The following is a 22,630-nucleotide window of genomic DNA, read 5'->3' as shown; positions in this document are numbered from 1 at the left end:
TGGATGACTGCCTGATTCAAGCAGAGACTAAAGACATTCTACTAAAACATCTGGCGTACGTAAAAAAGTTAAGTTGCCTGGGGTACACAGTAAACGAAAATAAATCAAAACTAGTGCCCTCACAACAGATAATATTCCTGGGTGCCAGCTTGAACACAACGTCCCAGATGGCTCATCTCACGCCAGACAAGCAAGGACAACTGACTCAATATTTTCAGTTAATGGCAACAAAGACCCAACTCCCTGCAAGAAAAATTCTGCAGGCCTTGGGCTACATGGCATCTTGCATACTACTAATTCCATATGCCAGACTGCATATGAGGAAACTACAATGGTACCTAAAGAACGTATGGTCTTCAGCACTGTCAAAGTTTGGAAACAGTTATACCACTAATTCCTTCCCTACAACAGGAGTTTCGCTGGTGGGCACAAGCTTGTCACCTCAACAAGGGACAGCCTTTCACTCAACCCACAGCCAGGCAGACACTGACAGATGCATCTGATTACGCCTGAGGGAGCACACATGGCAAGAAAATGTATCCAGGGTGAGTGGCCCACAGAGCAAAGACATCTCCACATCAATCAAAAAGAGATGCTAGCTGTACAAAATGCTTTTATAGCTTTCAAGGGCCTACTGCATCCAGGACAATTACTACTAAAGAGAGACAACACCACAGTTATGTGGTACATAAGCAAGGGGGCGCACACACTCCTACCCCTTCTGCAAACAAGCCATGACATTGTGGAACACAGCTGTAACCTACCAAGTTCATCTGCAAGCACAATTCCTGCCAGGAGAGAAAAACACACTGGCAGATGACCTAAGCAGAAACGTTATGGACCCACACGAATGGGAACTAAACCCACAAATATTCAGAATGATAACAAAAATGGGGGAGCCCGGACATAGATCTGTTTGCCACCCCAAAGAACTACCAATTACAGAAATTTTGCACAAGGAGCTACCATCCACAAGCGTGGAAAGTGGATGCCCCTCTCATTTAGCTGGAAAAAACTACAAGCATACGCTTTCTCACCTTTACCTCTCCTTCCAAAGGTACTCATAAAAGCCAGGCAGGAAGAGCCAAAAATGATCCTGATTGCACCAGACTGGCAACGCCAGCACTGGTACCCAATCTTAAAGAACTTAGCACAAGAACCACCCTGGATTTTGCCTCAAATCCCACATTTGTTGACACAGCACAAGAATCAGATACTTCACAGCCAGCTAAAGACCTTAAACCTAGCTGCACGGAAAATTCCTTAGTCAAGAAAGCAATGCCTCTCTCCAAAGCTGTTATGGATGTCATTCGGGAGGCCAGAAGGCCTAGCACCAGGAAAGCCTACTCGGATAAATGGAAGAGATTCTGTGCCTGGAACCAGGCGCACAGCCTTGACCCTTTTGTCCCAAGCATTTCTCACATACTTGCATATTTATTTGAGATGCTGGACAAGAGCGCCTCCTCATCCATCAACATCCACGCCTCAGCCATTTCTGCTCATTACAACACGGATCCACCAATTTTTTCTAATCCTTTGCTCAAACAGTACCTCAGAGGGGCTAAAAACATAAGACCGCCCGTAGAGCACTTACCCCAACTTGGGACCTCAGCTTTGTTTTGGAAAAATTAACTTTACCTCCCATTGAGTCAGCTAACAGCAGAATTAAAATACATCTCTTGGAAAACTGCTCTGCTACTGGCAATAACATCAGCACAAAGTTTCAGAATTACAGGCAGTAATGGCAGTGGAACCTTTCCTCATTTTCCACCAGGGTAGGGTGTCTTTAAGAACCAACTCTGTTTATGCCAAAGGTGGTATCAAGTGTGGCTCTAAACCAAACTATTCACTTGCCAACTTTTTATCCAAAACCGCGGAACAAAGGGGAGAAACTAATGCATTCTTTGGGCATTCACAGGCAGTTATGCTTCTACTTGGACAAAACCAAAGCTTTCAGAAAATCTGAGCAGTTATTGGTAGCATGTGCTGCAGGAGCACAGGGAAAAGCCATTTCAAAACAGATCTCAAAATGGATAGGACAATTGTATACGTTTCTGCTATACTTACCATGGGAAACCTGTACCTAGCAGCATTACATCTCACTCCCACCAGGGCACCAGCCACTTCAACTGCCTACCTCAGAGGAGTACCTACCAAGGAGATTTTGGAAGCAGCAACATGGAGTTCTGTGCATACCTTCACCAAGCATTACCATTTGCCTTTATACTCCAAATCCAGAGCTGGCTTCGCCACTGCTGTGCTGCAGGGCCTTATAGCCACCCCTAATGCCTTACAGAACCAGCCTCCCTACCTCATCTTTGGGATTCCACCCAAGAGTAATGACTGCAGCAGTGTAACACGATGAACATAGTACAGTTTTGTACCTTCCATAAATGTAGATGTTAGTGAAACACTGCTGCAGTCTAGGTTATCCTCCCTCCTTCCCCTCTTACTTGCTGGTACGTACCTATGCCTTCTACCCTTTACTACCTATGGGGAGTATTTGAATTGCCTACCTATTTGGGGGCACCTGACATCCGGGGTAAGAAAAACTGAAGAAAATTGCATCTGCTGCATCTTATATACCCCCTGTCGCACAGGGAGGAGGCGACAGTAACCGACGCCGGACCAAGACTTTGGAACTCAGGCCGACTGGGGAACCGCCTGACGGCAGGATAACCCAACTGTAATGACTGCAGCAGTGTTTACACTCTAACATCTGCATTTATGGTAGGTACAAAACTGTACTTTCCGGAAAGCCCAATGAGCCTTTCAAGACAAAAGTGGAGAGCCCCCTTGCAGAGGCAGAGCAGGGGGTTTTAATGGAAGACGCCACCCTCATGGCAGAGGGGGTCCGCAACACCAGGGTGACAGATCACTTCTTTGGTCAATCCTACCAGCGCTCCTGAAGGTAGGCCCGGCTGTTCAACTCTGGAGGCAGTCGGGAGTCACTTATCTTTGTACCCCAAAACCTGGCTAAATATAACAAACGACAGTTGGGTGCAAAGTATCATTTCCAGAGGGTATTTCATACCATTCTCCACCCAGCCTCATCCTGTCAAAAAAATCCCGGATGTTCCACCCAGTCACATGGGACAAGCAGCAATAGAGATACGCCGATTGCTAGAAAAAAGTCATCCAGCCAGTCCCAGCAGACCAGACAAGATTCGGAACTTACTCAAGGTTCTTTTTGGTTCCAAAGAACACGGGGGACTGGAGACCCATTTTGGATCTCAGCAGACACAACCAATTTGTGAAAAAAGAGAAGTTCCGAATGGTCATGCTACAGTCCATACTCCCGTTCTTGGGGAAGGACAGTTGGATGTGCTCGATCGATCTCAAGGATGAGTACTACCGCATAAACATGGCCAGACCATCCAGAGATCACCTGTTTCTGGCTGGGAGCCGATATTCAATTCCGAGCTCTGCCCTTTGGTCTCACTACAGCCCCCAAAGTGTTCACCAAGTGCATGGCAGCAGGCACGGCTCACCTGTGGCATCTAGGATTCCAGGTGTCTTCGTATCTAGACGATTGGCTCCTTACCTCCACCACCAGGCATCAACTTCACGCGAGAGCCTACTCTGACACACTACGATCGGCTAGGCGTTAGTCAACTTTTAAAAGTCTTTGTCGCCATCGCAGCATATCATTTTTATAGGGACAGAACTAGACACGTCAACCACCACTCTCCGCCTTCCGCCATTAAGAATTTCTGTTCTTCGCCAACACATCATGTCCCTGATATCAAAGAACAGAGCACCAGCAGCAGAGGTATTAAAAGTTCTAGGATTGATGGCGACAGCTATTTTAGCAATCCCGAAAGCAAGGATGCGTATAAGAATCCTTCAATGGCTTCTATTCACACAATGGTCTTACCAAGAACTTCCAATGAGTCGCATGATCCTGATGAATTCCTGCAGGAAGGATATTCAGTGGTGGTTGATGTCTCCCTGTCACAATAGGACGTCCTTTCATGCTCCCCCCCCCTCCAGTTGCCACTTTGAACACGAACACTTCCCTGATAGGGTGGGGGGGGGGGGGCTTTTTCAGGGATAGACTGCCCAAGGCACATGGACACATCAAGAATCACATCTGCATATCAATGTCCTGGAGCAGTACTTCTACAGTTGCAATACTTTCAGGACTCTCTTCCTCTGGGGACAATTGCAATACAGACAGACCACATTTCAATGGTCTGGTATCTGAACAAACAAGGTGGGACCAAGTCTTATCCCTTTTGCCGTGAAGCCCTCAGTGTATGGCAGTGGGCACTGTCATCCCAGCGCTTTCTGGTGGCAATGCACATCCCTGGCAAATCCGACATCATAAAGGACAGACTGAGCAGAGCAGTCTTATTGCCCCACGAATGGTCCCTCAAACAAAAGATTGCGGACAGGATCTTCCGCAAATGGGGCCAACCTTCCTGCGACCTCTTCGCCAGTCACATCAGCAACTAATGCAGAAGCTATTTTGCCCGGATTCCCACGCCAGGTCACCCCACGAACGATGCTCTTATCCACGATGGGTCCCCGGGTCTCCTCTGTGCATTTCCACCAATTCCCCTGATACCCAAATTCTTATATAAAGCAAAATCGCTGGGACGGACCATCATCCTTATAGCCCCTCATTGGCCTCAGCAGATTTGGTTCCTGTGTCTTATCATATTCTGGAAGATCCTTGGATCCTGGACCCAGTTTCGGACTTGTTGACATCCTTCAGGGGATCTTCACCTATCATTGCAGACACTGAAGCTACTCGCTTGGCTGCTGCAATTCCCCGCATAGCAGACTCTAATCTTTCCCATGACACTAGTCAGATTTTGTGGGCTTCCCTTAAACCTTCCACCAGAAAAGTGCATCGTAAGTGGAAGAGAGTTTCCATTTGGGCTTCTTCCCAAAACATTGACCCTTGTCATGTGCCATTGTCTTCTGTCTTACAATTCTTGGCAGAAATCTTCAACAAAGGAGCAGCGGTGGCTACGGTGCGAGAGCAATTAGCTGCTAGATATAATTTACATCTAGGAATTGATGGTTTGAATATTGTGGCTCACCAGTTGTCTAAGGCTTTTCTAAAGGTTCCTTTCACATCAGATCTCCAGTGGAGACACCTTATTCCCCCTGGAATTTGAATTTTGTTATCTCGTATCATTCTTCCTCCTTTTGAGCCTCAAACATCTTGTGAACTAAAATTTTTGTCATGGAAAACTATCTTTGTAGCCATCACTTCAGCTCAGTGTTAGAGCTCCAAACCCTATCCATCAAGCCCCCTTACATGGTCTTCCATGCAGACAGAGTATCTCTCGTGACAAATCCATCTTTTTTTGCCCAAAGTATGCTCTGAGATTGACATCAATCAAGTCATTGAGTTGCCCATTTTCTTCCCTAATCATAACAAATTGGAATATATGTTGCATAAACTCTATGATGTTAAGTTGCCAATCTCGCCTTCATTCTTGCTGGATGGGTTCGGAGCCGATCCTCGGCTCCGACTCGGCACTTGCTAAGCTCGAGAGTCACTTTTACCAGCTCGAGGCAGCCCCATATCCCATGATGCAAGGCGGTAATTACCCAGATCTCGTTTGCCGCTTCGCTAATGAGGTCATCTTTTTTACCAGCTCCTGGTAAGTGATATTTTTCTTGATATTGTCAGGTTTTAGGTGTCTCAAAACCCTAAATTTTAAACCTTTAGTCTTCAGTGTACTTGGTTCTCTGCTCCATACCCATTTTCCCTTAGTTTTCTTAGTTTCAGTTTTTCGGGCCTTAGGCCTTCCCCACCCTCACAGTTCCTGTCAGGATTTCCCTCAGGTAGTGTGTGTTGTGTCACTGTAATAACTAGTTTTGTTAGTTATTAATTATATTAGTTGTTAGTGTCTTATTTGGACTGATTGGTGTGTGTGTGTGTGTGTTTTAGGACCGAGACATGTCCAAAGGTACTAGGGTCTCAGGTTTCAATAAGGTTTCAAGAAGTGTGACTCGTGCTGTCAGAAGATGTCTCTGACAGACGGTCGCACTTCTTGTATTTATTGCCTGGGACCCCTACACCTGCAGGACTCCTGTGCTATATGTCATTCTTTCAGCCAGAGAGTCCTGCAGGAACGTAGAAATAAGTTGATCCTCAGGGGTCTTTTTAAACCAGAGAGCTCCCCGGCTAAGGTCGGCTCCGGGAAGCCCTCTAAGCCTCCCAAGACCCAGGCTTCGGTGTCCTAGTCTGTGGTCTTGGTTCCGACTCCGCTGGAGTCTACATCGGCTCCGTCCGGAGCCGATCCTTCTTTGTTGGAAGCTTCTGTGCCGGCGCTGATCGGCGCCGATACCCTGGCTTCGGCTCCTGTGTCGGCTCCGTCTGGAGCCGACACCCTAGCGTCGAAGCATGTCTCTGCTCCGGCTGGAGCCGAGATCTTTGTCTCCTCTCGGAGCTGACAAGTTGTCGGCTCTGCCTGGAGTCGAATGTCCTTCGGCTCCGATGGCTCCGTCCAAGAAGAGGTGTAGATCTCCTTCTTTGGAATCTATACACTCGGCTCCAGCCTCTCCCTTGCTTTCGGAGCGGAGCCATCGGAGCCGATCATCGAGGTCTTCCAGGCTCTCAGACCACGACTTAGAGAGAGTGGTAACTAGGCTATTAGTCACAGGCACTAGCCCAGATGCTCCATAGCCCGTCTCATCAGACGTCCGCTATTCTACACCCCCCTGAAATTCCTCCTTCGACTCTCCTATAGAGTTCGGAGCCGGAGATTATTGGTACCGTGACTGTTGCTGCTTCAGAGCAGATACCACACCTTTCGGCTCTGTCGTCCTCGACTCCTATCTCCTCCTTGAGACCTTCCTTGGAGGGATCCGGGCATCGGGCTTCCCTGGTCGGCTCCGAGGGGGCGAGTGGCATCGGACCCTTGTCCGACCCCGTTCTCCCTCTCAGGGCTTCAGCCTTGGTGAGCTTGGCCCCGACATCTGCTTCGGAGCCTTCCCTTTTGGTGGGACCAGGGATCCCTGTTACTTCGGAGCGGGACCTCTCGGCCCTTCCTGGAAGGGGAGCCTTCGAGGTGATGAGGAGTGTGCTAGCCCCAGAGCTTAGCCAGCAGTCGGTTCCTTTAGCTCCTCCCTCTACGGTGCCTGTAGATGCCTCTTCCCGCTCTCTTGCTCCCGGACCCAGAGATCCATCGCCCCAGGTTTCCCCATTGGGAAGGACTTCCTCTTACGAGGTTTCTCCTGACCCTTCAGGTGAACCCCCGCGTAAGAGGACCTGCAAGAGGAAGCATTTAGACTCCCCTGAGTCTACAACATCAGATACCGATTTAGATGAGTCGGAGGGGTCCCCAAGATCTCCCTCTGAGGATGTCTCCTTTTCAGACATCCTTGAACTCCTGAAACAGAGGGGGAACTGGCCCTCCATCAATCCCTCCGAGGATGAATCTGTATACCTGGAGGCCTTTGGATCTCGACCCTCCACCTCCTGGGTGTCTCCACCTTTCGACCCCCTTATGGAAGTCATAGCTCGAAAGGCGTGGGCATCTCCGGATTCGGTGGAACCAGTCCCCAGGAGACCTTCAAAGTTTATCATGGCCCCCGCTGAAAAGCAGTTTCTTACTAAAGGTGTCCCGGTTGATGCCATGGTGGTGGCTGCCGCCACCAAGAAGGAACTTGCAGATCCTTCCGTGCCAGTCCATCCTCCTAACAAGGAGTCTAGGACCATGGACAGGTATGGCAAGCGGATGTTTTCCTCAGCGACCTTTGCTATGCGTTCGCTAAATTATTTGTGTCACTTCACCCGACTTCAGAGAGACATCCTCAAAGAACTAGGTGTAGTACAGGATCCGTCAGCGGCAGGGGCTCAAGAAAAGATCACCTCTCAGCTGGGAATCCTAAATTCCATAACCAACTCCTCCATGCGGCTCATTTCTTATGCAGCCGATGGGGCGAGTAGAGCTGCAGGCACAGGAGTGGCCCTCAGACGTCAGTCCTGGATGCGGCTCTGTAATTTTGCAGACCCCTTTAAGGCGTCCTTCACAAACTCTCCCTTTGATGGGACAACATTGTTTGGCCCTCAGGTGAAGGACACTTTGACCAGGTGCGAGCAGGACGGCAAGACTCTTTCTGCCGTTGGAGTCCGTTTCTCCACTCCTTTTAGACCTTACCCCAAAGGTCAGAAGGGAGGGAAAATGTGGTTCCGGAAATCACAAGGAGTCACGACTGACGCATGTGGTCAGTTTACCCCCAGAGGCAGAGGGGGTAATAACAGACGCCGCCCTAGGGGCAGAGGGGGTCTGCAGAACCAGGGCTCCAGAGAGCCTCTCTCTGACAAGCCCTTCCAGCATCCCTGAGGTGTTGCCAGACTGCCCACCCTTGGAGGCTGTCGGGGGAAGATTGTCGCTGTACCCAGAAGCCTGGCTTTCCCTCTCTCAAGACAAATGGGTACAGTCGATCATAACCGAGGGTTACAAGATTCCCTTCGAGGAAAGCCCCTTCCCTCAAAAAGGTTCCCTTCCAGACGTACCACCCGGTCTAAGGGAAATTGCAAGATTAGAGGTGTCAAAGCTTCTAAAGAAAAGAGCCATCCAGCCAGTACCAAAAGATCATTTAGAGTCCAGAATCTACTCAAGGTTCTTTTTGGCCCCCAAAAAGACGGGAGACTGGAGACCAATATTAGACCTCAGCAGGCTCAACAAGTCTGTCAAAAAGACAAGATTTCGGATGGTCACACTTCAATCGATTTTGCCCTTTCTGGGCAAAGACAACTGGATGTGCTCCATAGACCTTCAGGATGCGTACTATCATGTAAAGATTCACAGACGCTCCAGAAGTTTTCTCCGCTTTCGGCTGGGGACCAGTCATTTTCAATTCAGAGCCCTGCCCTTTGGCCTCACTACAGCCCCCAGAGTGTTCACCAAATGCATGGCAGTGGTCATGGCTCACCTGAGACGTCAAGGATTCCAGGTGTTTCCATATCTCGACGAATGGCTCCTCTCAGCCACCACCAGGCATCAACTCCAAGCCAGAGATTACACTCTACGTCTCTGCGGTCACTTAGGAATTTCAGTCAACTTCGAAAAGTCTTCCTTGTCGCCCTGCCAATCTATTACCTTTATAGGCGCAAATTTAGACACTACTCGGATGTCAGCAAACCTAACAAGTCAAAGAATCCTAGATATCCAAAACCACGTTCGGATCATCCTATCCAGCAAAAGGGTACAAGCCAGGTTGGTCCTGAAAGTGTTGGGCCTCATGGCAGCTACCATCGCATTACTTCCTCTGGCCCGTTTTTACATGCGTCTCCTACAGTGGATGTTGCTCACCCAATGGTCCTTCCAGCAGCTTCCCATGCGTCACAAGATTCTGGTGACACACCTGCAAGAACCATCTATCCTGGTGGATTTCCTTTCCTCTAGTTCATCAGGGCAGACCATTTGTTCCTCCGGCCACGGTCACTTCGGATGCCTCCCTGATCGGGTGGGGGGGGGCATTATCAGGGCAGGATGGTTCATGGCACGATGCAACCGTTCGAATACCATCTGCACATAAATGTCCTAGAGATGAGAGCAGTGCTTTTAACGTTGCAAGCCCTCCATGACTTTCTTCCTTTAGGGACTATTGCAGTTCACACGGACAACATGTCCGTCGTGTGGTACATCAGCAAGCAGGGCGGAACCAAGTCCTATCCCTTATGTTGAGAAGCTCTCAGACTTTGGCAATGGGCGATCTCCTCTCATCGGTTTCTGGTAGCAACGCATATCCCTGGGAAAACCAACATAATAGCGAACAGATTGAGCAGAGCTATTCTTATGCCTCACGAGTGGTCTCTCAAGCAATCCATTGTGGAGGAGATTTTTCAGAAGTGGGGCCGCCCATGCTGCGATCTTTTTGCTACACCCCAAAACAGCAAATGCCCAGACTTCTTCTCTCTCTTCCCACTTCCGGGCCATCCCCCCCAGAGACGCTCTCACCCAAGATTGGCCTCAGGGACTCCTTTATGCCTTTCCTCCCTTTCCTTTGATACCACAAGTACTCCAGAAAGCTACCGTCTTGAGAGCCAAAATGATTCTCATTGCCCCTTACTGGCCTCGACAAATTTGGTTCCCGTTCCTTCATCGCCATCTTTTGGTGCAGCCTTGGCAGCTGGACCCAGTTCCAGATCTTCTGACCCACCACTCGGGTCAACTGCACCGGTCTGTTCCTTCCCTCAACCTCACAGCTTGGTTTCTCCACTTCCTTCCTTAGCCAGGCTTCCTATGATCTCTAACCCCGTTAGAGATATCATAGTAGCTTCTCTTAAGTCCTCTACCAGGAGAATTTACACTAGCAAGTGGAAACGCTTGTTTTTTTGGGCACAATCTAAGAACATAGACCCCTTTACTGCCCCTACACAGTCGGTCTTGGATTTCCTAGCGGAAATTTTTCACTCAGGTTCTTCATCTTCCACCGTCAAAGTTAAGTTGGCTGCAATCTCGAATTTCAATGTCTAGTTCGCAGACCACAACATTATGTCCCACAAACTTTGTAAAGCCTTTCTCAAGGGAGTGTTCCTTCTTAAACCCTCTGTTAGAGATCCTCCACCACAGTGGGACCTAAATTTAGTGCTGACATCCTTGATACTTCCCCCTTTCGAACCGGCTGCTTCATGTTCATTAAAGTTTCTTTCTTGGAAGACTCTCTTTCTAGTCGCTATTACCTCGGCTAGGAGTGTCTGAACTTCATACCCTCTGTGTTCGTCCCCCTTATTTAGTTTTCCACAAAGACAGAGTGTCCTTGAGAACCAATCTATCCTTTTTGCCCAAGGTTGCTTCTAAGACAAATTTAAACCAATCCATTGATCTCCCTGTATTTTTTCCAAATTATTCTAACAGGGCGGAACAAAAATTGCATTACCTAGATGTTCATCGCCAACTCGGATATTACTTGGACAGAACAAAGCAGTTTAGGAAGTCCGATCAGCTCTTCCTTTCTTATGCTGAAAATAAAAAAAGGTCTCCCTGTTTCTAAAGTGACCTTATCCAGATGGCTATCTTCCACCATTTCTGACATTTATCAGCTTAGGGGCAAACAGCTGAACTCAAAACCTAAAGCTCATTCCACAAGAGGTCTAGCCACTTCTACAGCTTTTCAGGCTAGGCTGCCCTTAGATACTATTTGTGCAGCGGCCACTTGGGCCACTCCTCATACCTTCGTTTCTCATTACAAATTGGATTTGGCCTCCAGGGACAGGGCAAGCTTTGGTTCCACTGTTCTCAAGAGTCTGTTCCATTGAGCCACCCAGGATAGAGGTGCTAGGGACGCGGTCCCATCCAGCAAGAATGAAGGCGAGATTGACAACTTAACATTTAGAAGTTATGTACCTACCATAACGTTCCATGTTAGTTGTCTTCTCTCGCCTTCTTTCTTGCGTCCCTCCCTCCTGTCCCCCTAGCCTGGACAGACCTTGATCTTCCCTTTTTTCTTTGGAAGGTTCTTCTTCCTTGGACACCAGTTAGTTCTTGTCCTTGATTACCTGGTTTCCCTTACAGCCTTTTTATGTTAGTTGTTTCTCTTTCCTTAGTGGAAAGTTGTTATAGGCAGTTTTTTCCTCTAGATACCAAACGAGATCTGGGTAATTACCGCCTTGCACCATGGGATATGGGGCTGCCTCGAGCTGGTAAAAGTGACTCTTGAGCTTAGCAAGTGCCGAGTCGGAGCCGAGGATCGGCTCCGAACCCATCCAGCAAGAAAGAAGGCGAGAGAAGACAACTAACATGGAACGTTATGGTAGGTACATAACTTCTAATTCGTAGACAACTTAGATTTTATTTGGACAGAACAAAAGACATTAAGAAATCATATCAACTCTTTGTCTTTTTCTGAGGCCAGGAAAGGTAAACCAGTTGCTGAAACAACCCTGTCCAAGTGGCTTTCGGATTGTATCACCTACATATATGCTTGTCATAATATGCCCTTGTCTAGTAAGGTAAAGGCTCATTAAACCAGAGCAGTTTCTACCTCTTCAGCCTTTCAAGCCAAATTACCTTTGGATAACATCTGTGCAGCAGCCACATGGTCTAAATGTCACACTTTTATAACTCATTACAAAGTGGATAAGGCCTCCCGGGATAGGGCTTCTTTTGGTTCTACAGTTCTGAAGAGTGTACTTAGTGAGCCACCCAAGATCAGGGTGCTAGGGACGCTACTCATCAGTGATGAATGAATGACAAGATTGAACAACTTCACATAAAGAAGTTATGTACTCACCATAATGTTGCATGTGAGTTCATCTTGCCTTCATTCTCACGTCCCTCCCTCCTTCTGCCCCCCTGGCTGGCAGTTGACCTGGAGGCTGTCTTCATCCTCGTTTTTCAATGTGTATTCATTCCTAGGCAGAATAATTATTGTACTACTGTATGGTATGCAGCAAACAAGATCTGAGGTAATTCCAGCAGTGCATTGTGGGATAAGGGGGTGGTGTCTCGAGCTATTGGAGAACTTTGAGCTTGCTAGTCGGCCATGTCGGAGCCAAGGATAGGTTCCAAACCCATCAGTGTTGAAGGCGAGATGGAACAACTCGCATGGAACGTTATGGTGAGTACATAACTTTTTTTTAAACCGCTGAGTCGGTCAAGTTCTATTTTTCTAGTTATTCTTAATTTTCTCATGTTAATTCCTTCAGTAGATGTTGGTACACAATGGCCTACTGTTTACTAACCTCCGTCTTTCCCGTAATATACACCCATTTTTTCCAAGCGTTGCATTTGTTAGTGTTCCCAACCATAGGACATGTGATCAAACAAACTTTTCTGTCTGCATAACCCATCAACTATAGTAATTCTCTGTGCTCCCCAGCTGTGGTAGGAGTGCATATTAAGTGGAGGATGGTCCAACCTCCTTGTCTCTCTTGCAGTATGGGAGAGCTTTTCAATCCTCCAGACATGACTACAGTTATTCTATATAGTTTTTCAAGATAATCTCCAGCTAGGGCAGGAGTGCAAGTTTACTGAAGAATTGTCCAACCTCATAGCTTAACCTGCTAGAGCTTCCTATCTATTGGCCCTTTTTGAAATTCTGCCTCTGCCGTCTATTATACTCTTGTCTACCTCTTTTAAGAAAAAGGAGACACTTATCTACTATTAAAATGTAACTGAGAACTGTATTGAGTTTTCTATTAGAAAATAAAATCCTCTTGGTAACAAATACCCTTGGAAAATGAGTTCCAGACCCTTAGACTGTGTCTGCCACTATTATCACATTATTTCTTTTAAAAAGAGGGTATCTTTCCACACCTATCCCTCCCTATTTAAGTAACTACAGAGTCCAATATTAATTATCCACACTGTTGCACAAGATCAAAACTGCAGAATGTCTGTCAAGCTACTTATCTACTCTTCTTCCTAACTGTTTGGCTTAAAAATTTCGTCTAGGTTACACTGACCAAGAGATTATTTTTTGCTGAAAATGTTTGCAAAATGGCCTGTAATTCCCTCCTCATTCTACACCAACTTGGACAGATTTAGGATTATCTCTTCTAACCTTCTACCTAAGCTTCCATCAGTGTTATTTATTTTTGTCGCTGAGTCAAATATTCATTCCAGTTTGACACAAAATTCTGGGCATTTCTTTGACATTGCTCCTGAATATTCCCCTTTTGAGGGCCTCCAAGGAGTTGCTTTGCTGGGGATTCTGACCCATAGGTGAGGAAAAATGAAAAGGACATCAGGTAAAGAAGTTGTGTACTTATCATAATGTTCCATCTGTTGTCCAATTTCATTCATCTTCTGCCCCAACCATCCCCTGGCATACTCTTTCTTAGAAGGATATTTGGCGGTAATACTGTTCATTTTCCAGGTTCAAGCCTTTATAATTTTTTTACCTTTCCAGCCTAAGACAAATGGGCAACAGGCAGCAAACCCCATCTCTGGAGATAGGGACAGCATACTGCCTTATGGGTTAGAGGGATGAGCTTGAGATTTGAGATACAAAGTTTAGAAAATGTGGCTGAACAGGATCCCAGGGATCCAAGACCCATAGGTGAGGAAGAATGAAAATGGACAACACAGATGGAATGTTATGGTAAGTACATAACTTCTTTTTTGCCCGTCTTCCCTAATTTTTCAAGTAAGGGAGAGTACATGTTACGTCCTTCAGATATACATAGACAACTAAGCTTTAATCTACACAGGACAAAGGATTTTGGGAAGACAGACCAGTTTTTCTCAACAAACGGACTGGGATCCACCAGTTAGTAAAGTTACCCTGGCCAAATGGATTACTGATTGCATTTCTTCTGTATATACTCAGCAAGGTCTCCCTGTCAAAAGCCTCTTAAGGGAAAATTCAGCTAGATCTATGGGCACTTATTTCTTATGGTCTGTAACTTCCATTGATGACATTTGTACAACAGCTCCCTAATCTAATGCTGATACATTTATTGCTCTTTACAGGTTAGATTTGACTTAGAAGCAGAGCTGCTTTTGGGTTGACATTCTCCCAAATATCCTTCCATGAGGGGTACCCAAGATTCAAGTAGCAGTCGACTCTATCCCATATGCTGAGGAAGAATGAAAAGGATAGCATCAGATATTAGCTGTGTACTCACCATAACTATTCATCTGCATTTGTTTTCATTCTTCCTAAGCTCCCTGCCCTCCTTCCCCTGTCCTTTCATCTTCTGGGGTTATCTTGGGATACTTTGGAAACTTTTGTTAAACGTTTTGAGCCATAGAATTATGGTTGTTTCCTCCTTCCAACTCTCTCAGGATCTATAAGACAACAAACTTGAGCTGAGGTATTGTAAGTTGACTTGGGACCTTATGGGTTTGAGGGGGGAGCTTGAGAGCTGTATATAGAAGTGTGCAGAGTCTGATCAGAGTTCGGATCCGCAACTCACATTGTGGAAGAATGAAAATGGTCAACACAGATGCATAGTTTTGGTGGGTGCATAACTTTAATTTTTATTAAGCTCTTCAGATTTACAGGCAGCCTCAAATGTAGCAATACTGTACATTGAGGAGTTAAAATATTTTTTAAGAACATAAATATGACCAGAGTCAACTTGACTGAACAGCAAAGTGAAGTTCAGTTTCTGGGTGTAATTTTTAAGACCAACGCAACATTCACTGAAGATCGTTAGAGTAGGGACAAAATTGAAGTCCTTTTCAAGAAGAGACATTTCACATTCACTTAAAACATGAATGAACAAAATAAACATTTCAAATAAGTTCCACTATAGTCATCACTAATCTGATAAATTGTCTGTTAAAAGGAATGGATGATCTTCGGTTTTTAATGCTGCAGTCATCACCATTGGGTTATCCATGCTGTGGTAGCTCTCAGTCGGTCCGAATACCAGTGTCAAGGTTTTGTGCTTCTGCTGCTGTCTCTTGCTGGGTGACGTCAGGTCATCCGAACTGTAAAGGAGAGCAGGTGAAGCCATTACCTCAGCTTTTCTTGCCGTGGAGCCGGTCGGCTGTTTTCAGATTTAGAACTTCAGCTGAAAACGTCTAAGGCTAAGTACCCCGTTTGGGATCCTTCCTTTTTCTTGCACTAACCGATGTCTGAAAAAGTCAAGTACCACACCAAGACTTCCATTCTTACTGCGTCACTTGCTCAGGCCCAGATCACAACGTACCCCACTGTCAATTCTGTGCCTTCTTTAATGCCAGTACTATTCGTCGTAGAGCTCTGTTGGTAGCCAGTTATTTTCCTCTTCCGCCTCACTACTGATATGGCATCCATCAGTCAGCAAACCGCAGATCTTAAAAAAAAAAAAAAAAAATGTAAAGATAAGGTTAGAGACTGCATAAGGCCAAGCCTTCTGAAGACTCGACTGCTAAATGTGCCGTCAGTTCGGAATTCAGTGAGATGCTTTCGCAGCGACTGATGCGCGACTCTTTCTTCACATGCCTCTACTGAGACCCTTTTGGAGCTTTGTATGCCGCAGATGTCTGCATCGTCTAACGAGCCTTTGGTCGTCTCGCCCTCTGTTGGGTCTGGAGCTGCTAAGCAGGCACTGGCTTCCAAGGATACTGCTCACACTTTGGATTTCACTTGAAGGCCTTTGCCCTCTCTTCCAGCTTAACACACCGGCACCGTGGGATACCTTTCAGGCCAGACTTAAACCCAGTCTAAAGAAAACGGCCAAAAGTCTCCATTCCACTACTCTATCTCCTCAAACTAGAATGCTTAAAATGGCAGAGGATCTCACTTTCATCCGGGGTAATAAGGCCACTCCAGCCAAAAGGAGAAGGGACCCTTCTCCAAACATCCTATCTGATTTAGACTCTGAGGGACCTGACTCCTCTGTTTTTGAAGAGGAAAATCCTGTTCCTGCCTATGAAGACTTGGATGCAGAATTATCTATTCCTTCTGCATCACCTCCGGAGGACACTTCCTTTGGGGAACCCTCCACACCCTCAGGGAGCACTTGCAATAGGAATTAACTGATTTCCCTCGATCCAAGAAAATAGTTTCTGGACCTACCCAGCATAAGCTTCTGGCCATCCCACCCATCTTGGAGGTAGTAGATGTTTACCAAGAATCCAGCTTTGCCCCCGACACCCTTCCACCTGCACCCAGAAAACCTGACTGGTATTGCAGGGTACCTGACTCGCATAAATTTCTCTACAGAAATCCTATAGCAGAGGTGATTACTCAAGAACCTGAGGAGTTAAGGCTATCTCTGCAAAGAATCCTACTCCCTCAGAAAAATAATCCAGGGCCCTAGTCAGATGGGGTAAGAAAGTATATTCTTCTGCAACTTTCACTATAAGGGCTCGCAGCTGTCAGTTCCATGTGTTAAAACATCAACAGCACACTTTGGAACTTTTGAAGCAGAAAATTTCTGCTTTACCAGATTTTGCCAATAATGGAGATAGCAGAATTACTGCACTCTTCATCTCAGGTGGCAAAGCACTCCTTGCACTGTGGATTTGACACCATAGAAGCTTCTAGCAAGGCAGCAGTGACAGGATCTGTTACCAGAAAACATGCCTGGGTTGAAGGGACAACCTCTCCCTGATCATGGCCAAAATCATGAATTCACCTCTTAACAAAGACCACTTGTTCAAACAGAAAACTGAAGAGGTACTTAAAAAGATGGAAGATGAAGCAAAATCCATGCAAACTGCTAAAGATTTCCTTCACGTACAGCTTCCTAGGTTCAGCAGACATTTTCCCTCTAAACACTGGTCTTTTCCTGCACCAAACAGGCAGGCACAAGGCAAAACCCATAGGGGCAAACACACCAGGGCTCAAACTCAGGGCCAACAAGAACTCACAGTGGGCCCCCCTCTTAACTCTAGAGCAGGGAGTTCAAAAACTATGTATGCTAAAAACTCTCAATTACTAAGTTTCCCACCTCTGCCTGCCTCTGCTTCACCAAAAGCTAGGAGTTAGGCTATCTCTTTGCAGAGAAAATTGGAACTTTATAACAAAAGACCAGTGGGTTTTAAAAATCATTGCTCTGGTACAAATTCAGTTTCCGAGCACTACCACCTCCAAAGGGTACCCAGACCTACCTCCAAACCAGTGGGCAGAAGCACTAAAACAAGTGCAAAGCCTTATAGCCCTAGGGGCAGTAGAACCTGTGCCTCCAGAACAAATTGTAAAAGGATTCTTTTCCAGACTATTCCTTGTGCCCAGGAAAGAGGGAACTTTGCGTCCCATCCTGGACCTATCCTTTCTGAATACTTCGCTGGTAATCCCAAAATTGGAAATGCTTATCTTACAACTGGTTCTATCTATGCTGCCCAACAAAGCTTGGATGGTGACCTTAGACCTAAAGGATGCTTAACCTGCACATCCCAATAAGGGAATCTTGCAGAAAATTCCTGTGCTTCAGAGCAGGATTATTACACTTTAAATTCTCTGCTTTGCCATTGTGCTTATCTACTGCTACCAAGGTATTCACCAAATGTCTAGCTCCTGCCATGGCCTTTTGCATGCAAAACAATGAATAGATTTACCCTTACCTGAATGACTGTCTCATCCAGACAGACTGCAAGGAACTGCTCCTGCAGCGCCTCTCATTTGTAAAAACCTCACACCTCTGGGGTTCACTGTCTACGAAAGGAAATCAAAACAGACGCTTACCAGGAAAATATTTCTGGGATACTTACTGGGCACAGAGCACCAAATGGCCTTTCTGTCCCCAGAAAAAGTTTCCTACCAAAATACTTCACTGCTGTGGCCTCCCAAACCCAGCTTTCTGCCAGAAAATTCCTGCAAACACTCTGGTACATGGCCTCATGCATTCTCCTGGTACCTCTGGCCAGATTGCACATGAGGAAAAGTCAGTGGTACCCGAAGAACCTATGGTGCCAACACACTTAACCTGTGGACACCTCCCTGCCTGTGATCCCTTTCATAAGATCAGAGTGCCTTTGGTGGGCCCAGGCCTGTGCTCTGAACACGGGACTTCCATTCACCGTTAGTCAGACCAGACCATAACTACAGATGCTTTGGGCATAGCCTGGGCCGCAGACCTGGAAGGCAGATGCGCCCAAGGTCTCTGGGATGCTCAAATACTGCCTTTACACATCAACCAAAAGGAAATGATAGTGCAAAACTCTCTAGTATCCTTCAAACCCTACTTCAAACTGGGGGTGGTTCTCCTAAAAACAGACACCACCATCACAGTCATGTGATACATGAACAAACAGGGAGGGACTCTTGCTGCCTGTGCAAGACTAGCCATGAATCTGTGGCCAACAGCCTCATCCATGGACTAAATCTTATAGCCCAATACCTACCGGGCATCAACAACACCCTAGCAGACCACTTAAGCAGAAACCTGCTGGACTCACATGAATGGCAAATCCACAGAGATGTTTTTCTGCAAATTTCCCACACGTGGGACCCACTAGGTGGTCCTCTCCGCCTCCCATTTAAATCGCCAAGTATAGAAATTCTGCACCTGAGTACCATCACTTGGCTTGGAAGGTCGATGCCCTAACCTTCCCTTGGAATACCCTCTGTGTATGCATTCCAACTCCTTCCTCTCATTTCTAAAGTACTAATCAAAATAATGGAGGAAAAACCAAAAGCAATACTCATTGCCCAAGATTGGCCCAGGCAGCATTGGTACCCACTGCTGCGCAGCCTCTCTCTCTCCAGCCTACCTGGCAGCTACACCTCACCTGTTATCCCAGGGGGGGATGTATGCTGCACCCAGACCTTCAAACTCTCAGCATGGCTTATTCTGTCATAACCAACAAGGAATCTATGCTAAGAAAGCAAGTCCTTGACCTCACAGAAGGCCCAGCACCAGAAAGACTTCTGCTGGAAAATGTAAAAGATTCTGCTCCTGGAGACAGTCCAAGGGGGCAGACAGCCAGTCCATGGGGGGCAGACATTCATCTGCCCTCCATTTCTCTTATTCTAGATTATCTGGCTGAGCTTTTTAGGGGTTTCTTCTCCATAAAGATACACGCCTCTGCCAGATCGGCACATTTTGATGCAGAGCCACCATCTCCTCGTATCAAACAATTCCTTAATTGCGCCTCTAATATCAGGATTCCCAGAAGGCAAGCCCACCCCAGCCTGGGATATGAACTATGTTTTAGAAAAGCTTACTCTGCCCCCTTTCGAGCCTGCAGCATCCTCTGAATTGAAGTACCTCTCTTGGAAGACTGCCTTTCTCCTGGCTATCACTTCAGCCAGGAGAGTGTCAGAGTTTCAAGCTTTAATAGCCATTGAGCTATTTATCATCTTCCACGCAGACAAGGTCTCCCTGAGAACCAACCCCTCCATGCCAAAGGTGGTTTCAGATGTTACCCTCAACCAGGCCAGCCATTTGTCCACCTTCTTCCCTAACCCTCGGAACAAGGGGGAAATAATACTGCATTCTTTAGATGTGCACAGGCACCTCAGTTTTTATCTGGGTCGTACTAAGACAGTCAGGAAAGCTGACTCAGCTCTTGGTCAGCTTTAAAACAGGGGCACAGGGGAAACCAGTATCTAGAGATACCACCTCCAAATGGATAGCACTCTGCATCCAATTGTTCTACTCATTCCATGGAAAACCTCCCCCTAGGACCATCAGAACCCATTCCTGTAGGGCAACCTCTACTTCCACAGCATTCCTTAGAGGGGTACCCACCAAGGACATCCTGGAAGCTGCCAAATGGACTTCAGTCCACACCTTCACCAAGCATTACCATCTGTATCTATTTTCAAAAGCTAGGGTGGGGATTGCCTCTGCAATTCTTCAGGGCATGCTCTTCCGGTCTTAAGTTTCTATCAACCTTCTACTCAGCTTTGGGAATCTTCCCAATGGTGATGACTGTAGCAGTGAGAAATGAAGAGCATAGAACAGTTGTGTACACTTATCATAAATGTAGATGTTCGAGTCTTCTCACTGCTGCAGTCATGCTTCCCTCCCTCCTTCCCCCTGATATTTGGTGTCCTTAGAGACATTTTTTCTATAGGGGTCTCTCACCCCAGGACTCCTACTAATTATTAAAATTGGACTTTTTTGGTTGGGTAAGGCAAGAAAAACTGAGGTAATGGTGTCACCTCCTCTCCTTTATAGCTCGGATGACCTGACGTCACCCAGCAAGAGCCAGCAGCCGACTCACAAAACCTTGACTCTGGTATTCGAACCGACTGAGGGCTACCACAGCATGGATAACCCAATGGTGATGACTGCAGCAGTGAAGAAGACTCTAACATCTACATTTATGTAAGTGTACACAACTGGACTTTCTATGTGCATTCAACTCTTCCTTCAGGACCAAAAAAACTGTTCCTTGTTTTGGGGAAACAGTGGCCAAACATTCACTCAGTTCATCCGGGGATGCTGACTGTTGAAAGGAAAGTCCACTGCTTGTGTTTTTTTGGTTGGTCCAGTTGGAAACTGGAACATCTTTGGTTGATTTGTTCTTTACTGTCAAAACTAAGATTTGTGATTGTAGTGTAGATATGTTGAAATAACTTCGACGTTAAGACTCTCCACTGCTTCTGATTGGCATTTGCTTCTAAAAGACCAGTTTGGAAGGATATATAGGGCTGCATATCGTTTACATACTCCAGAAAATAAGGCATTGGCTTCCAGTTCAAAAACTCATTCCACTAGATCTCTTGTCAGCTTCTGCAGCATTTTCAGTTTTTCCATAGAATAAATTTGTGCTGCAGCAATATAGTCTACGTTGCTTACTTTTGCCTGACTTTGTAAGCTAGATATATTATCTCTAGATCCTGGTGCTGCTCTAAGGTATCTTGTAATGATACCACCAGGGCTATTGGGTAGCTTAAGCTTCTGCCCCATCAGTTGAATGACTGGATTGCATGAAAGTAGGACAGGGATATTGTGGACTTAAAATAATGGTGGATCCTTTTCTTCTTAGTTTGGCCAGTACCAAATTCCTTCCTGCCTTACCCTATACAGATAGTTTCGTTTGGGACTTTAGACCTACTTGAAGCTGAATTGTCCCCCTTTTTTTCCCCTATTCTTGAATTTGTTATGATTTTTCAGGTCGTTATCATTTAGTCAGTAAACTCAAATTGGAGAGCAGAGTTAGCAGAGAGGCATTAAGAGCTTTTTTTTTTTTTTTTTTGTAAGACCAAGGCAAGTAAGATGAGCATTTCTGCCAGATTGGATCTTAGAAGCAGCATCAGAAGGACTAGGATGAAAATGATCCAGTGTTTTAAGTGTATAATTACTTTGTAACGCAGAATTTGGTTATGACTCAAATACTGTGTGTGTCATGTACATATATGGAATTGCCAGTAGGATATTGCTGCCTAATGCTTCCAGTCTCACTGTAGGCCTACCTTTTCAGAAAATTTTACCAGAGTTCTAAACAATGTTACTACCTGTGATGTACTGAAGGAAGCCTCAGAGTTAGTAAATTTGTTTCATTGTTACAAGTGAGGTTTTAGGACTTAAAGACTTTTTTGTTATTTTCTGGACTTAGAAAAATTGTCCAGTTCCTGAAGTCAGCATTGTTTGTTGTCTGTGGTATAACTTTTGAAGAGTAGTTTTTTTATTTAGTTGTGCTGTAGAACATTTTTGTCTGTCTAGTTTTAAAGTGTCACTTTTTGTCTTTGCACAGAATATTGCCTTTTTATATGGCCTTGGGTTGGTCTATTTCCATTACAATGCATTTCAGTGGTAAGTACGAAGATGAATTTGACTTGCCTAGTTCTGCCTTTCTTAAACTTTAAATGAGAAATTGTCCTTTTTTTCCTTTCCTTTCATTGGTTCTTAACTTTTCAAGCATCTGTTTGAGGGAGTTGTGAAGTACTGCATGAATAATAGTTCATAATGTCCTAATATGCCTAATTAAGTTTTCGAATAATTGCATTGTTTTAGACTTGTGTTAAACGGGTGACCATTTAGAGGTGAAGAAAAGTTATGCATTTGGCATATATGTGAAATGAATTTCTGTTGCCACTTGAGGTTTTAAGTAAGATGTTGGCATTAGATCATTTTTTATAAAAGTTTAGAAGCACTGACAGTCTTAAAAGCTGTTTTCCTGCTACTCATCACAGTTTGCTGTAGTTTATAGTGATCTTTGTCATTCTTGTTACTGTGTGAGTACTTGTTGCAGCAGTATGTCTTATTCCTTGTGTGAATGTATGTGTGGGAGAGGTGGTGAGGCATTGGCATTGTAACTGATGGATAATTTTGTGGATTTTTATTTTTCGAATGATACTTCTGTGTATTCAGTAGCACTCCCAG

The 22,630-nt window shown here is 45.7% G+C and overlaps 1 protein-coding gene across 1 annotated transcript in view; it reads left to right on the top strand.

Moving 5' to 3' along the window:
• The window catches only part of KDM6A (lysine demethylase 6A), a gene marked incomplete in the record, with an annotated part of 3,528,619 nt that overhangs the window by 865,313 nt on the left and 2,640,676 nt on the right, over positions 1-22,630 (top strand). The window contains 1 exon segment of the mRNA XM_044072373.1: positions 22,002-22,060. Within this exon segment, the coding sequence (XP_043928308.1) occupies positions 22,002-22,060 (59 nt within the window).

This window comes from Protopterus annectens, chromosome 5.part0, assembly GCF_019279795.1.
Source record: "Protopterus annectens isolate FY-2018-M chromosome 5.part0, PAN1.0, whole genome shotgun sequence".
In the NCBI taxonomy this organism is placed as follows: Eukaryota; Metazoa; Chordata; order Ceratodontiformes; family Protopteridae; genus Protopterus; species Protopterus annectens.
Note: the sequence above shows the minus strand (reverse complement) of the source record. Positions and strands in the feature narration are given on the sequence as shown.